The sequence below is a fragment of the Rissa tridactyla genome, chromosome 6, assembly GCF_028500815.1.
Source record: "Rissa tridactyla isolate bRisTri1 chromosome 6, bRisTri1.patW.cur.20221130, whole genome shotgun sequence".
NCBI lineage: Eukaryota > Metazoa > Chordata > Aves > Charadriiformes > Laridae > Rissa > Rissa tridactyla.
This window is the reverse complement of record NC_071471.1, coordinates 55,403,114-55,419,923: the sequence shown is the minus strand read 5'-3', so window position 1 is coordinate 55,419,923 and position 16,810 is coordinate 55,403,114. Positions and strand designations below refer to the sequence as shown.

General features: G+C 38.5%; 1 protein-coding gene across 8 annotated transcripts in view; it reads left to right on the top strand.

Moving 5' to 3' along the window:
• Nucleotides 1-16,810, top strand: part of EXOC6 (exocyst complex component 6) — a 99,169-nt gene that overhangs the window by 63,857 nt on the left and 18,502 nt on the right. For all 8 annotated transcript variants that reach the window (XM_054204556.1, XM_054204555.1, XM_054204560.1 and 5 more), the window contains 2 exons: nt 456-597; nt 8,825-8,898. In XM_054204556.1, coding sequence (XP_054060531.1) covers nt 456-597; nt 8,825-8,898 — 216 coding nt within the window. The remainder of the gene's footprint in view (nt 1-455; nt 598-8,824; nt 8,899-16,810) is intronic.

The window sequence follows — 16,810 nt, the reverse complement described above, 5'->3', positions numbered from 1 at the left end:
AATGCCCCAACTGAAAGCAATGGGTTTGGTTTATATAAAGCTTGGGGGTTTGTAACTGACTATTGTTAAAAATATGCAGCATGTTGATTTTCATTACATTCTTGCTTTCATTCTGTTTGGGTAAAAAAAAAATAAATCCACAAAGCTGTTCATATGCTCATATGCTTCAGCAATTTATATTGTTATTATTTTGGAAATGTATTTGTTGAGACTGTTGGATTTCTGGAAGAAATATCAATAATTGCTTTAATATATGTTTAATTTAGTTCCCCATTTGGTTTAATAGAAACAAAGATAGTAGGTCAAAGAAATAACAGCAAGTGTTATCTTTCTCCTTCTAATCTAAGTCCTGCATCATTAAGACTTCGAGTGTATATTAAAATCAAATCAGATAAGCAGTTCTTTAGTGACATGTCGTTTGTTTCTATCTTAAAACCTGTTGCTCTTTCTACTAGGGAAAAGTGGCCCAGACAGCTTGCATGTCAGCCTGCCAGCATCTTTCAATGTCCCTAATGCAGATGCTACTGGACAGTGAATTAAGGCAAATAAGTATGGGAGCAATTCAGCAGTTTAATTTAGACGTGATACAGTGTGAACGTAAGTAGATGTTCCAGAATTCCTATCTATATCTGTCTTAACTGCAAAAAAGTTCTTCAATGTAAGCCGTATAGTGATTTTTTTTCCATAATCTACTAAAACTTTGTCCTTTAAAAAAATTATTACAGTGGAGCTTCTTGTAAAAGTATTTATGAGTAAGTATGTTAAAATTTCTGGGAATTTTTTTAATGAAACTTTTTTAAAATCATGTATCTGATTGAAAAGTACATCTCTTGTTACTCCTGTTGGGATCATAATCGATATATCCAGTAAAAAGTCTGGTACAAAATTGCCCCAAATCACTAAATAAATATTATGCTTTTATAGTTGAGAAAAAAAAGGTCAAATGTCTGTGAAATTTTAATTTTCCCTCTTGAGTTTATTCATTATAATACAAATTTTGAAAGTACTGTTACATAGGGTTCCCTCCCTTCTAGAACTAATACTGCCTTACTCACTGTGCAGAATAATAGTACCCATTTAGTAAACATCAGATGTTGTTTTATTCTTGCTATTCAAAGTATAGCATCAGAATTATTTTATAAAACTGGTTCAGTCCAGCACTGAAGGCAGGATTAATTTGCTCGTGTTGTGCATGGAGCTCACTGCTGAGGGTGAACTGTTAATCTGTATGAAGGAAGTTACTTCCATAGCATCATTGTGTTATGAATAGGTTTTAGGTCTAGTTTTATAGTTGATGGCCGAGATACAGTGGAAGGGCTCACTGATGGTTTTTTTCAAAGCGTTTTTTTAGATTCTTATACTCCGTTTCTTCAAAGTATCTTTCCTGTTATGTGTTTGAAGCTCATGTGTTTGAAGCTTATGTATTTTGGATCTCAATGATTTCGGTGACAGCTGTAAAATGGGGCAGTTCTGCAAGTCGTATCCTGAGGATCTTAGTTTGGACATGTGAAAAAATTGATGACTACTCAATTAGCAGACATCTATGGGAAACTGGAAATTTGATTTCAAGCAATGTGGTTAGCATCACAAAGGGTTCTTGTGGGAGTCCAGGGACAGAGTTAAGGGGCATTTTTGACGTTTTAACCATATGCTTGTGTTTCCTTCTCCCGCCTTATTTGTTGCATTCCAGCTAAACTCTGTAACAGGTAGAGCCAGCATCTTTCTGACAGTCCTTCGTTATATAGCCTTAAGGCCTTTCAGTGCGTGGAATGAACTGACGGGATTATCAGGGTCCGACTGAAAAAATATTTGTGATCATGACATTAAAGTTTGTCTCATGGTTGCACAAGTTGGCCAAACAAATGATGGTTTGACTTTTTTTTTTACTTTTAGTATGCTTGATGTTGCAAATTTCATAGTGTTATTTTCAGGTAGGTGGGTAGGGGTACATGTATGTGCATTTGTGTACTTTCCTAGACGTAAAAAAGATCCCAGTTGTAAAAACAGAAATTCCATACTATTCATAGTATGGATACCGTAATCATCCATCTAGACGAGCTGAATTGGTGCACCCACTACACAGTCACCTGCCTTCCAAACAAATAGTGTAACAGCGAAGAAAGCTTGCCCACTACCGTATTATTACGTTTCTAATATTTAAAATATCGTCTGTGAACAACACAGTACTTCACTACTCTATAGATTAACCAATTCACTGTTTCACTTGGGGATTTCTAGCAGCACAGGCAATAAAATGCATGCCTTGCAGGTAACTTTCATGGTATGAACAGTATGTTCACAGGAAAGTAATGAGAAGTCCCAACGAGTTCAGCTGTCATCTGGTCTCTGGGTTGTTTTCAGACCTTTTTCTTCTCAGCCTTTGCCCTGAGAATTCCTAATTTCTATTACCACTCTTTCTACCATCTTTGGTTGCTGCACACTGGAAACTTTGATCAATGAAGAGATCTTAGTAGAGTTTTATTTAATCTACCATGATAACTTTTCATTATTTTAATATTAAAATACAATCTTAAGACAACATGTTTTGTTATATGTAGCTGTTATACTGAGCATGTGGCATGAACAAGATGTGGGAAACCTTGGGCCAAAGTGAGAAAGTTTCAGAAAACTAGTAACTTAAAGTTAGTTAAGTACTAGTAAAACCAGTAACTGAAAAATGCATTCTTTCCACCATTACGTAACTTCTAGAGTGGGATGTACAGATGCAGATAGAATAAACTTTAATTATTCCTTTCTACAAAGCTTAAAAAGGATGTTAGAAAAATTTGGTTTTGCACAGAAACCCTTTGAGTAGTTTCAATACAATTATGGAAGCTTGTCAGAGTAGTGTGTTGCAGCGAAGGACATCTTACAATCTGTGGAATAAGGGATCGACACAAGATTTTGCTCAGACCGCTTTGCTGTTGTGGTTTCATTCATAAGGTCCGTCACAGGCACATTCCAGGCCTCACTGTGATGCCTGTGATTTATGTTCTTGCTCGTCACCCTCCCCCAGCTTTATTCTTTGTCACTTTGGGATTAATGGATACGACAGTGACACAGTGACATTTCAATTAGTGCTTAGAGTGTGCAAATAATTCACAACTCTTGGGTAGTTTCCTACTGTATTGCATACATGGGTTTGACATTTTTCTTATAAACAGTGGAGTATACTCATATGCATTTTGAACTAGAAGTTACGTGAGATGTAGAAAGTTGTGAATATCTGAAGATACATTTTTAAAAATTCTTGGCAATATTCTAGATATTTATTCTCATCTTTAACATTGCATTTTTATTCTTTCTAATGTGAACTGGAGAAGATTTAAATAAAAGTAGGAAAATATCATTACTTGTCATATTTTATCTTGTCTGTTAAAAAGCAATCAGCAGTCCAACCAACAACCCAATAATCTGTTAATAAGCAGCAATCTGTTAAAGTCAGTAAGTGCTGAAGTTCTTAGTCACAGCAAATAGGTAGAACGATAAGTGAAATTCCAAGAAACGAAGGAAGGTGGAAGGGAAGGAGGTGATCTTGTGGTGAACTCTGGGATTTCATTATTCTGCACTGCATTTCTATGCAAAGTACCTAACTGTAAAAAGCACAGCAGAAAATCTGGAAGTATCTGATACTTTTGCTCAAGAATAGTGATAGTATCAGCTGGTCTTCTCTGATGATTTATTAAAAAAAAAAAAAAACAATTACCTTCTTACTCTGCTTCTGGTAAGGTTTTTTGTATTCCTTCCAAACGTTCCAAAAGCTTTCAGTTCGATTTCAGTTTTTCCTGTTCTAATTGAAGTATTTCTCTACACTCTACATATTTTATAACTTGGAGCAGTGTTTTGCCTCTGTATTTTACACCATTCTTTCTCAGCGGTGATCTTCCGCTAGGATGATTGGGGTTCTTACAACAGTATTCAGAAAAATAGAATGTCCTAGGTCCCATTGAATAAAACCCAAAGAATAGTCTTTTGCTTGGACATTGCATTTCAGCGCCCTGGGGAGGGGCAGCATTTGCTATGTCTTGAAGATGAAATTCAAGTGTAGGTTGCTGTATCTCACTTTATGAGAAGCAAGGTGTACATAATAGAAAATGAGCTTTTTGGAGACACCATCCAGATCTAGAGACCTGACATCAGCTTTTTATTAAGGAATTAGAACTTGTCAGAAATTCTAATTGCCAGAAGAGTTAAATGTAATTTTTATCATTTGTGTGTTTTAACATAGCTGAATTGTGAGATGGGATTCATTGACAGGAGGAGGTATGATTGAGTGGGCATCCTTCTTCACCCAGACATGGATCTGTGCAAGGATGAAAGGGTTTTGGGTCCTGCCTATAAATGAGCATGGGTTAGCAGAGAATTAGCACAAAGCAGGATGCCATACACCTTCCTAACCCAGCCCTATGTAGGGCTTCCTGCCAATCCCTCTTTTTTCACCCACTGTGTGCAGAGCTGCAGTATCCAAGAGCAAGAGAGATCTTGACCCAAGTGCTCTTTGTTGAGCATACATGAAGGTAATCTCCAGGTGGGCATGCCAGAAGCTGAGGAACTCAAATCCTGTTTTTCCCTTGAAAAGGCACTACATTCTCCTCTGGAGGCCTCTCACTTTACCTGCCTCCTCTCCCATCTGGGAAGTCAAGTTAACTTAACTCACTTGAGACCATCCTTCATCTGCCGGTCACATATGGCAGCTCGGGAGCGAGGGGAAGCAGCGAGATGTGGCGGGTGCTGGGGCCAGGGCTGGGGGCTGCTGCCCGGCCAGCTGGCAGCTCCCTCGGCAGGCTCCCTCCAGGCGTGTTTGAACAGCTGGAGCATCCAACAGGGCTGCAAAGTGGCTGACGGCTGCCGAGATAGTCACCTGATTCTCTGTGCTTCCTTTAAAAATACATTTGTAGCCTTGCCATCCTGCCTGTGGGTCGATGCTATGAGGCTGAAGTAAAGCTGTCCTAATTTACCTTTGGAGCCAAAGTCTGGACTCTGGTTTTGAATTTCTGCCATTGAGCAGCAAAACTGTTTGTCAGGAATTAGGTACTGAATTCCCAGACCAACAGAGAGGCATAACCACAGGGGGTTGTGGGAGAATAAAATTAAGAGACCTGTTAATAAATCTAGTAGTGTGCAGAAATTCAGTACAACTTACAGTTAGAGATGTCTTAAATTCCGTCTTATCAGACACAGCCTCTTAAGATATCCATTAACACATATACATCAATTCACATATATCCGGTATACAAAATGTAATGAAAAGTTCAAAACAAAGTATTCAAAAGAAAATGGACTGAAGTCATCTTTACAATATTTAAATTTGCCATTCTCGTGTGTGTGTTACCTCACAGCCTGTTTTTGTATTATTACATACTTTTTTCATTAGTTCCTACCTCCTGTAAATTCCCAAACTGGCTGTTGTAGGAAGTACATTGAGATTGTATATATTGTGGACACACATTGTGCCAAAGATCTTGTTCTATATACACAGAAAAGGTCCACACAGTATCACCAAAGTGCAGGGAAGGTGTTAACAAAAATCTTGTGAATACCTGATTCATGTAATGCATATTTTCAGCCTATTTTCCTGAAAACATTGAAGTTTCTGATTCAAACTGCCAAGCAGCTAGTTTTTTGCCCCTACATGTGATAGTTTAATGGTGATCTTTGCATTTTCACTCTCGCATATTATAAAATTCCTGAATGCTCCTATGCATGCTAAAACAACCAACCAACCAGCCTCCTACCCCTCCAAATCCTCTTTAAGCCTAGAATGAATGTGAGGGGTGAATATTTTAAAAGATGTATATATGACAATGTTTCATTATTATCTGGAAAAGGACCCTTAGGACAAAGACATTAAGAATGTTAATCCTGTTCTTATAATATCTTCCTAAAATGCTGTGCAGTAGAAACTATTTAATTAGCTTTGTAAAATTGTTAGCAAAACTTAAAAGCCCTGAGCTGAGGGCGGAGGAGGAACTGTCTGACCGTTACCGTAAGTAGATTATCTTTTTGCCCTTTGAACTCATGAAATTGTAATAATGAAACAAATTCTACTGTAGTCACTTGTCAAAAATGACCCAAATCTGAGAATAAATGCTTGTGCTAGAGTGAGTGTCCCTGGTGTTGTAAATGCATTTATAATACAAAATTGTAGTTAAAGAGAACAAAGCATATACAATAATTAAGTTTGGTACCTTGTGTGCTTCTTGTTCTATAACTGCAATGATAGTATGTACTACATAGAGAAACTAAATCATACTGCATTATTTAATGCATTAGGATAAATTTCAAACTATGTTAGCCTGATGAGCTGCAGAAAGGATGCAAACGTTTGCCCTGTGGCAAGTAAAAGGATCCCACTATAGGAAGGTGCCTCCCAAAGTGTAAAGTGCCAATAGCTAACTGAAAAGTTTTGCTGCAGGTCACGCTTTTCAGTTATATACGCTTTTCAATTCTGTAGCCATTCCTTTGCCTTAGAGGCATTAGAGCCTTAGAGCCATTCCTTTGCCTCCTTCTCCCAGTGCTAGCACTGTGGAGAGGCTGGAGGAGCTCAGATTCTAGTGGGGGAAGCTGGTCCCAGTGTAACTGTGTATGAACAGAAAGCCATAGAAGATCAGATACAGATGGGCATTCTCTTTCAAGAACAGTACAGGTTCCCCTTCCTTGTTTAGGGGATGTAGAAGAGTCCCCTTCTGACCATCACGCTTATCCTCCTTATTAGTGTGCTGCCGTAGCTCACAACCCACGTATCTCTTCAGCTGTTTGCTATGGGGCATTGCTAAGAATTCCCTGCTATAGTAGAGTGTTGCCACTTTAAACGCTACGTTTGGCTGAGCACAGGGGCCAGCATCATAGGCCTGTCCGTCCCTGAAGAAAGGGTAGTCCCAGTGGCCATGAAATACTTGCAGAAGGCAGCCATGGAGACACTCAACCCTTTAGCCTAGGGTGTTCAGAAGTGCTTTCATAGGCCTGGAGGTCTTTTGTTCTTCTGCAGGTTGGTGGTTGTACAGACTGTTTTCTCTTTGCTGCATTTAAAGAGTTTATTATTAAGTGAACTCTCTCTATAAAATGCTGGCTTTAGGATATGCTTTTGCTACTGTTTTTTATCTTTCTTCTTTTAATTTAAAAAGTATCTTTGTGGTAGATTGAAATTTCCCGAAAACTCCTCTAGAAGCTTGGTATTACTTACCAAATAGGAAAACCAGACAATTTAAAATTCAGACTTGAATACAGTAATCAGTGAGCATTTGCCAACTGTTACCAATACTTGCCTGTGACATTCCAATGTTCTCCCTAGGGTGTTTGATTGCTATTTTTGATTCCTTTAGTCGATGAAGAATCAAGTCATTTTCAAGTTTAATTAATTTTCCTATTGTGTGACTGTCCATAAAATTTTTGCACTACTGTAGTACAAGTAATAAATTCCACCTCTACTGGTAAAGCTGCTACTCTGATACTATATTAATCTATTACTAAGCTATTCTTAGATGCTCTGACATGGTCTTAGTAGCTTCTTGTACCACTTAAGTAAGAATATTTATTATTCTAATTTGCAGTTGCATTACATATAATAACTTTTAGACTTGTGAATAGTCTATCTGAATTCATTAGTCTAAGCTGAAACCATACCTTCAGAAGTAAACGATGGAGCCCATTATTTTACTGTCATGTTAGCTGGGACACCAATGTCTTTCTGGATTTTACTTTCACTTGATGATCCAAATTTTTTAACTAACCATGAAAAAAAAATCTATTAAGGATTTCATATTACTTTTAAATGTTAGTAGGAGTCCATGTGGCACAGTAGAGTTGAGCACTGGATCTGGAAATTTTTTGGATACATATATTCTGTTTCCTCTACCATTGAATGACCTGTTTCTCAAGCTTGGAAAAAAATGTTACCTTTCTCTGCCACAGATGATACCTCTCTAAACCGATTACAGTAATATCATCTACTTTGTTTTGTTAAGAGCTCTAACTGAAGAGCATAAGAAAAAAATCTCTTAAGCTTTTTTGAAGTAAGATGTATAACTTGAGTGGGGATGTGAGGCAGGGGGTGTTTCTGCAAGTGTCTGTCTTCTAAATGTGTGACTGGCATAAGAACAACAAAAAGTATATTTCTTTTCAAATTTGACAATTATTGATCGTTTCCTAATTTAAGCAAGTAGCTTTTTTTCATTACTGTAAGTGTTACCATTTTTTGTATTTTGAATACAGTTTTGCCTTTCAATTTTGACAGGCTGTTTTGGGGTTCAAAAAGAGCAGAAGTTCATTATTGATGAGCTGGCTAAAAGGCATGAACAGGCGTTTCAGCTCTACTCTGTCTGTGGCACGTAGAACTTTTCACCTGTCGTCTACACATTAAACTAACTCCCACCTTAGTGTTTGGCTTTTATTGCTGTTTGGCTAGAGGTGGGGGTTTTATAGCGCAGATGCTGTAACAAAAGCAGATGTTTGAAAATATGTTGACAGCCATGGAATTGGTATTATTTCGAAATTCTTCAGTAATCATTCACCTGAGGCCAAGAAAAGATGTTGGCTTCTGTGGTTGTAGCATTATTACGGGGTTAGAATTTTAAGCAAAATTCCTAATAGTACTCCTAAAGGTATTATTCTTTGGGATTATTAGAAAAATGATGTGAAAGGCGTTTTTTTTTGGTTGGCTTGTTTGTTTGTTTGGTTGGTTTTAATCATTGTGAGTTATTAATCTATTTCTATCAAACTAGTTTCATTTTAATGCTGGCTAGCATTTATATTGCATAAGGCTTGAGTTTCTGTTAGATTTTTTTTTTAAATCTATATCAGTAATATTTTTAACCTTTCTTTGCAGTGTTTGCTAGTTCTGAGCCTGTGCCAGGATTCCAGGGAGACACCCTGCAGTTAGCTTTCATCGACCTCAGACAAGTAAGACACTGGTTGTTGTTTTTTATCCTACTAATTTCCCCTTTTGACCAATGCTGAAGTTATTAAATTCAAGAACCTTTCATGTTTTCGCATTCCCATGTAATTAGTTTTGAAAAGCGGTTATTTGAAGTGTTATTAGGGGCACTATTCCCTGTAATTTAGCATAAAACTATTTCTCCAACGTGTTGTTAGGGGGCACTGTGCTACTGGTGGTACTGTTACATGGATATAAGATTGAATTTTGATCCTGACAATTTTGTAAAGATCCTGTGACGCCTTTTTGCAAGATTGTACGTGTTACCCTGGTGTGTGCTGGCCTGATTCCATTTTGAGCAATTGCTTCTGTCTACAAAACTACTCCCTGGAGAGCAGAATCAGGCGTGGTATTATTTAGCATTTCCTTTCCTTAATTTGTTACATAGAATTCTTTTAAACAGACAGAAAACAGCTTTATTCCAACTGGCTGATCTTTATTCTGTATCATATTTAATTTTAAGTGCCCTAATATTGGAAGCACTTTTCCACAGTTCTTGCCAAAAGGAATGCTTTTCCAGACTAAAATCTACTTATCTTAATTTCACATAGTTATCTCTATTCCCTGCTCTCTGTAAATTCTGACACTATATCCACCCTTAGCAATTCATTTTCAAAAACTTTCCATGGTTGAAAACTTTCTTAGAAAGGATTTACTACTTCACAAAATTGCTAGTATAAGTGTTACTTAAATAATGAAATGAATCATTAACTGCATATGGAGGGTCTTTAGCTTTCTGCATGATATTTTTCAGCACCATTATAAGCCTGTCAAAGTCATCAGAAAAGAAGTGTACAAAGAATTCCATACCGAATTATCTATATAGTAAGAATATTTTTGCTTTTAATAGTTTAGTAGATTTTTCACAACAAGGTAATGAAAAGGCATTTTGGAAGGGAAAATTCCTGAGGCAAACGTATTACAATTTCTCCTAATAGTTAGAAAGGACTTCGTTAAAGTGTATTTTTAAACCAAAAAGTTAAAAGATAGAGTTATCTGTTACATTCTCACAGTTATATAACGGTGAACAATATCTACAATGGGGTAAGTGTGGACTATGTGAGTAGGATATAGGATCGTGACCATAAGATTTGTCCATGTGATACGTGTACATTAGGAGTTCCAGAATTCAGTATGTGAATATGTATTCTGCCAGACTTCAAATACCACAAGTCTTGCCTTGACTAGCAGCCTTCCTCTTTTAAATTCTTTTTTATTCTCCTTTTATTATCAATGTTAGAAGTGACTAAACATCTTCCAATTTGTACTAAGTCAGTTTGGTTGAAGGGAAAGGATGTTGAGAGATTTTGGCACCATTTCTGTCATCCAACAAAGTGGTATAAATCCTTGCGGAGCCTATGTCTGTTTCAAGGGAAAATGTGATTTCCAACTATGCAGGAGGGCAGGGTGTGTACATACTTGCTACAGGAAATAAATAATATTTTTGTATGTTTTAAGCACCAGCTGTCCAGCGTGTCACATAAATAGGGATTATGTTGCTAATGATAGCTCTCAGTTTATGTTAGCAACTTACATTTAGAATTCTCTTGATGCAAGTAATGCTTTATAGAGGATGCTCTGTATGCCATGGGAATCTAATCAATTTCAGATACTTTATAAACAGAAAAAATCTGGGCAGCTCTCTTTATTAGTTTGCAATTGGAGCTTGTAGATGTAGAATCATTCCAGTATATTTGTTTTGGTTTTTACTACATTTTTGTGTGCCTTACCAAAACCATATAGGTATTGCAAGCAGACATTAAAAACAACACTTACCATTTCGTAAGGATTTGCAGTGTTTTCCCTCTCTTCCTTATTTCTGATCCATTTCTATCTTAATAGGGTGGATGACAGTTCATTTCAAGAATACTTAGAAAGGCAACAGAGCCTTTTTCAGAAAGTTCTTATAAAAGGTCATGCTTCTGTTTTTTAGTTTGAATTTGATACTTCTTCATGAATTGCAGGATATGAAAGATAAGGAAGTAGGTCCAGTGGTCAGGTTTTACCTGCCCACCCGGACTGTGCCCTGGGGTCAAACTCCTGATATTGGCTGTTTGGTACAGAGGAGCTGATGACAGGTAGGGGCTGATACAAGGGGGAAAGCTTGAACCGTATCAAAGCTAAAAGGCAGGAGATTTGGGACTCAGTGAGAGACTGTAGCTAAAAGATGGATCAGCAGGATTGCCCTCTTCTTAAAAAGCAGCTGACCTGCAAGGGAAAAGACTTTATCGTCCTGCCAATCACATGGTTGCTAATGGAAGCCAGTTATCTCAACAACAGCTTACTCTCTCTCTGTTGTACTAGGGCAATGTGTAAGATTAATGAGGATTGGGCAGTAGAACATTGTAGCACATTTTACTGAAGAAGTCAAGTCACTTACAAGGAGCCAGCTTGGAAGACAGAGAAGGAAGAGCTGCACTGGGATGATTACCGTGGGGGGAGGAGCAGCTTTGAAAAGAATTGCCATAGGTATTTTTGTCCTAGCAGTTCCTGATCCTCTGTCTTTCCCCGAAGACAATGTATGGACAGCATGTTGTCCTCAGCAAGCCCAGTTCTTTCCTTCTTCCTTCCAGAGATGTAGAAGAGCAAACAGAAAGAGAAACGGTTGGCATGAGAAAAAGTTGCTTCTAAGAAGAATGGTTAGTAGCGGGGAGCTCCAAGAGGCCAAGAATCACGAAGGGGCAGGCACCTACCACTGTCTTCCTTTGATGAGCCACCTCTTTCTCCTTATACTATCCCCTCTTATGCTCTTATATAAGTCATACTTAACATGCTCCTTAAAGATCTTAGTAATCCATAGAAAGCCTAGTCAATAAAGATTTTTGCGCTATTCCCATAACCATAGTATCTGAGCATCTCACAGAGCTGACTTGGTGTCTAATCTCATATAGTGCATTTGTTCTCTATTCTGTTTTCTTCTGCCAGGAGGAAGGCTTTTATGAGCATAGATGACTTTCTGATTTTTGTGTTTTGACTGTGCTCTGCTATATATGTTTGGCAGACAAGACAAAAAGTAACTTTCGGCCGGGGGGGTCACAATTTCTGAAGATCTTAAAAGCTTATATATCACATGGAGTAATCTTAAAAAAAAATGAATCCAGGATAATTTCATGTTTGAACAGTCTTGTCGATGTGAGTGCTTTACTTCAAATGGAAGAGTCCATTTTTACTCGCTTCATGCTGACTGGTAGGTAATGAGCATAGTCAAAGACATACTTGTCTTTTGCAGCACTGGAAATCTTTGCATCAATAGCAGACAATTAATTATTCTCCAAAGGATATATGTACCTATGTAGTTTCACCCCTGGGCTGATAAGAAGGGATTGCGCTTCAGACCCAGGAAGATGGGCAGTGGCTGTGGAAAGATAAGGAAGCAGAATAACACACAGCATTTTCTTAGAGAGATGCCTGAAGTTTATTGCAGGGAGAACACCAATACACAATTCCCCATACTAGTAGAGAATCACATGGCCATGATCATCTAGAAACTTGCAGCTCCAGCTAGTTTGGCAGCTCCTAAAGCAGCTCCTAAGAAAATTGGGATAGATTCATGGTTCTGTACAGCTGCGGTAATTGTCATGCCTCATGGCACTTGTCTTAGTGTATGACCTGACCTCATACCTACGTGCACTCTTTCACCCCACTTATTTAAAGCCACAGAGGGGCAGGCCAGCTCAGCAAGGCGATTATCAAAGTGGCATGTGCTGCTTTAACAAGGCTGGTCTCTGGCATCTTTTGAAGATGACCCAGCTCTCTTGTGACCTGCATCGCTCTCTGAATATAATCTCTTGCTACTGTCTATATAGGGAGCCTGGGTAAATAGTCCAGTGGCCCAGAGTGAGGTGGAATGAACTTTGGGGATTTTGCTACCAATTCAGATCCTAGGTCAATTGGAATTAACCTTCAAAAGTAAACAGATCTTAGTTTGTCCTACTTGAATTAGTCTCTAAGGAAGCTCAGCCTCTGACATGAATTAGTTTTGTCCTGGTTATGATATGTTCTCCGGTGCCTAAAGTCTAGGGCTACAGTTCTGCAGTATGAGGCAGTTTCTTGGATGTCCTGGACACATAAATACTGTGAGGAAAAGGCCTGAATCTTACAATTTGTGCATTATTCTGTGGAGAGAGAGTGTAGTGGACAGGAACGATAACCTCATGGTAGCCTGCAAGGTCAACAATTGGAGTCCTAGGACAAATTTCCTGGTTCTTAATCAACTGGGTGGTAACAAATGCCTATTCTTGAAATCAAATCATTGCCTGCAGAGTTACAACCTAAGCTGCAAATGTAGCTTGACTTTTTTTCACTTTAGACTTCACGAGTTGTTTCTACTGCTTCTTTCCACCATGAGCACTACTTCAGTTTCAAACAGGCCTTCTGCCTCTGCTGTCTGATCTCAGACAAGTACTCAGCTAGCTTGACAGTTGTGGAATTTCCTTATTTTGCCAGGGATGAGGAGAACTGTGTCTCATCTGTGTTCTTTTGGCACTTAAGTACATGTTGTTAATATCCTCCAATTGCTGCCAGTGCTGGTCCTGCAACAGGGGCAGTCGTTTCAAGTGAACATAATCATATGCCATTGGTCACTCCATAGTTAAGCAAGCACCGTAGCAGTATCTCCACCCACATGGTAACGTAGAGTTTACAGTCTGGTAGTGATGTGTCCCAGCCTGTGAAACCAAAGGCTGTGAGCGACAAGGTCCATAAATTCTGCATAGGTATGGGAGAAAATTCCCAAAGATTTTCTGCTATTTCTGTTAACATTTTGCTAACATTAGAGATAAATCAGACTTAAAGTCATAATACAATCAATGTGATTAATATACAGAATAATATACCACGGAAATATTAGAAGATACATTTTTGTCATACATTTTGATTAAGACGTGTGTAAATAAGCATGTGGATAAGCACTTCTATGAGCTCGAGTTATTGTTAATACACAGTATGTATTGCTTCTAAAAATTGATACTTGATATTTAAAAGTATAATACATTTTCTTCTGATTCCAAAGCATAATGGAAATTACATTGATAGTTTCTTGCGTTGCTTGTCCATTTATTTTGTAATGCATTTTCTGGTGTATTGTTGGTGAGAAATATTGCTAACCTTCTGAACCGTAGTATTGCATGCAACAGATATAAATTTATTTGAAGGAGCAAATTCTTACTAGTACTTACTGTAGTCCTCCTCTTTCTTCTTTGCTTCTTATTCATCACTGAGAGATGATACTGTCCTCCTGATAAACTCAGAAGTAATTAATTGTAGGTGGGAACTGTGTAACAGATCACTGGGCTTTAATTCCAGCCACGGGGTTGTCTGCCACTAAAGGCAGGCTGACAGCTCAGTCTTCCCCACTGTTTTGTTTGCAGTGTTTAATTTGAATTCATTTCCTGTGGTACTAACAGATTTCAGCTCTGGCTTGTCTCCGATTCCCCCAACCTGAAGCATGCCGAAGCTCTAACCATCTGTGTTCCCTGTGGAGAACGCTTTTGAGGCCTTCAGTAGACCTCAGAGAAGAAGTTGCAGCCTATTGCCAAACCTGTCCACCATGACTCTTGGAGGGCGAGGGCCTTAAAGGTGTGCTGTGGCTTCCTTCACAGGCTGCCAGCCCACACAGGGCCTAGGCTTTGAAATTAGTAGGGTGCACCCACCCCTAGCCTCTACTCCACAGAAGAGTCTTGACCTGAAAAAACATCAGGATTTTCCAAGAGGGAGAAATCCCTAACAGTATGCTTAGCACTAAGTCTTAAAAACTTCAGAGTTTAAAGATAAAAGTAAGCCTCTCTTTCATAAGGCAACAGTTTGAATTTTTAATTAGCAAGTAGTATAGAATATTTCATCTTTCACTTCCTGAGGGAAATGGTTGTTGCGACTTTCATCTTCACAGAGGCTCTTTCACAATGCTTACTGATCCCTTTCCCGCCCCCCTTGCACTCCCCAGCTTCTCTGAACAAGCAGAGGAGCATGTTACATCTGTAACATGAAGCCCAGCCTCAGGGTGCTATGTAATGGGATTTGTGCTTCTCTAATTTTCAGTGCAATGCTGCTTATTCAGCTAAAGAAAGGAGCTCAGATTTCAGACAGCAACGAAACAGGAGTTGCACCTCTTTGGATTTCAGACCATAGATCCTTGCTTTGCTGGGGGTGGAAGCAACGCTCTTGCTGGCCTTCGCTTTCTCCACAAATTGACTCTGCGCTACAGCAGCAGGAGGGCTTGAGGCACACTGTTAGCAGAACAGGGACGCTTTAAGGCTCAATATCTCATGTATTGGTATTGTACGGGGACAGCATGCGTGTGCATACCGGTATTCAAAATGGCACAGTTATTTGAGTGGGACTGCATGCTAAATGTGTCTTACTGACTCGCAAAGGACATACAATAGGACATACAATGTCTTTTCAGAGTACTGTATTCTTACAAGTAAGCGGGAATTCTTCATACGAACGTGACAATTTGTTTGTAAGCACTTATGTTCTCTAATGGAATCTCTTACTTTTAATTTCTTTTCAACTAGATTCTTTGAAGCGTGTAGGCAATCACAGTAGGCTCAGATCACAAGTTATGTGTATAGATATTTGTGAGGAAGATCTCAATCAGTGCTCTGTACACAGAAACAAACCAGCTCATTACTTGGATGAGGTTTATACCTGCCAGCTGGTAAGAATTAAGAAGCTTTAAAAACAAATGCACAGAAATTAGCAGCAGGGGGTCAAAAACAAGCATGGCTTTGGATACACTATCTTGATAAGGATTTGCAGAATAGAAACAGGATGGCAAGTCAGTCATTTCCCAGCAGTAGGTATTCCTACCCTGTTACTGCCGGGAACCAAGAGCACACATGCCAGGTATCAGGTGTATGTGTGTTCTTTGGGACATTAAATCATTCATCAAATTCAGTGCAAAACAGATTCTATCCAGTTCAGCATCTGAACGCCCCTTTTTCATCAGAGAAGTGCAAATAACATACTGGTAGTGTACCAAGTTTTCATTCTAGATCCTGGCTTACTGACAATGAGGGGGCATACCTGAAAACAGGTTTTAAAAACTCAGTGTACAAATGCTGTTACATCACTTCAGTAGCCCTATTAATGCCTTACTTAATTAAAATTGTATACATATGGCCATTTGATGAAAAGATACATTACTCCATTTACGGCAAAAACCATATCAGTTTCTCCAGAGGAAAGTATAGTATAGATTGTGCACAAAAGACTATGTGGAGAGAGTTATAATGCTTAAACTGAATGTCATCATCTAATTGACAGTAAAGAATGCTGTAGGTACCTAAACCATGGAAGTTATCAAAAATAAGAAAATAATTTTGTTTCTTTAAGCCAGTTCATTTAAGGGATACAATTCTCTTAGTTCTCCGCTTACCGAACCAGACATACACAAGAATTAGGTGAGCTGACAAGAAATCTTTACTGTGTATTTAGAAAACGACAGAACTCATGAAGCACTGGCTCAGCTTGGCTTAGAGCCCTGCAGATAACAGCCTTTGCATAAGAACATAAGCCTTAGTTGAGCAAGAGAGGGGGTTTGTTGTTGTTTGGTGAATTTATAGTTTTTGGAACTGAGACAGGAAATGACATTTATTGATCTCATTTGTCATGTGCAGGTGAAACACTTGACTTCTTAGAGCAGTGCAGGGGAGTTCCAGCTTCTAAATACAACCATCATAGAAATTACTAAAAGTTTCACTGGAGACATTGATCAAAACAGATATTACCAAAAAAAAAAAAAAGGTAGGCAAAAGCTGCTGTCAAGTCTATTTAGATGGACATACCCGAGTCCCTATCTGATACTACCAATTGTCACATTTAATCAGCTTTCAACTTTGATAAGGCAAGGTTTAGAAATAGTTAATAAATTCATTC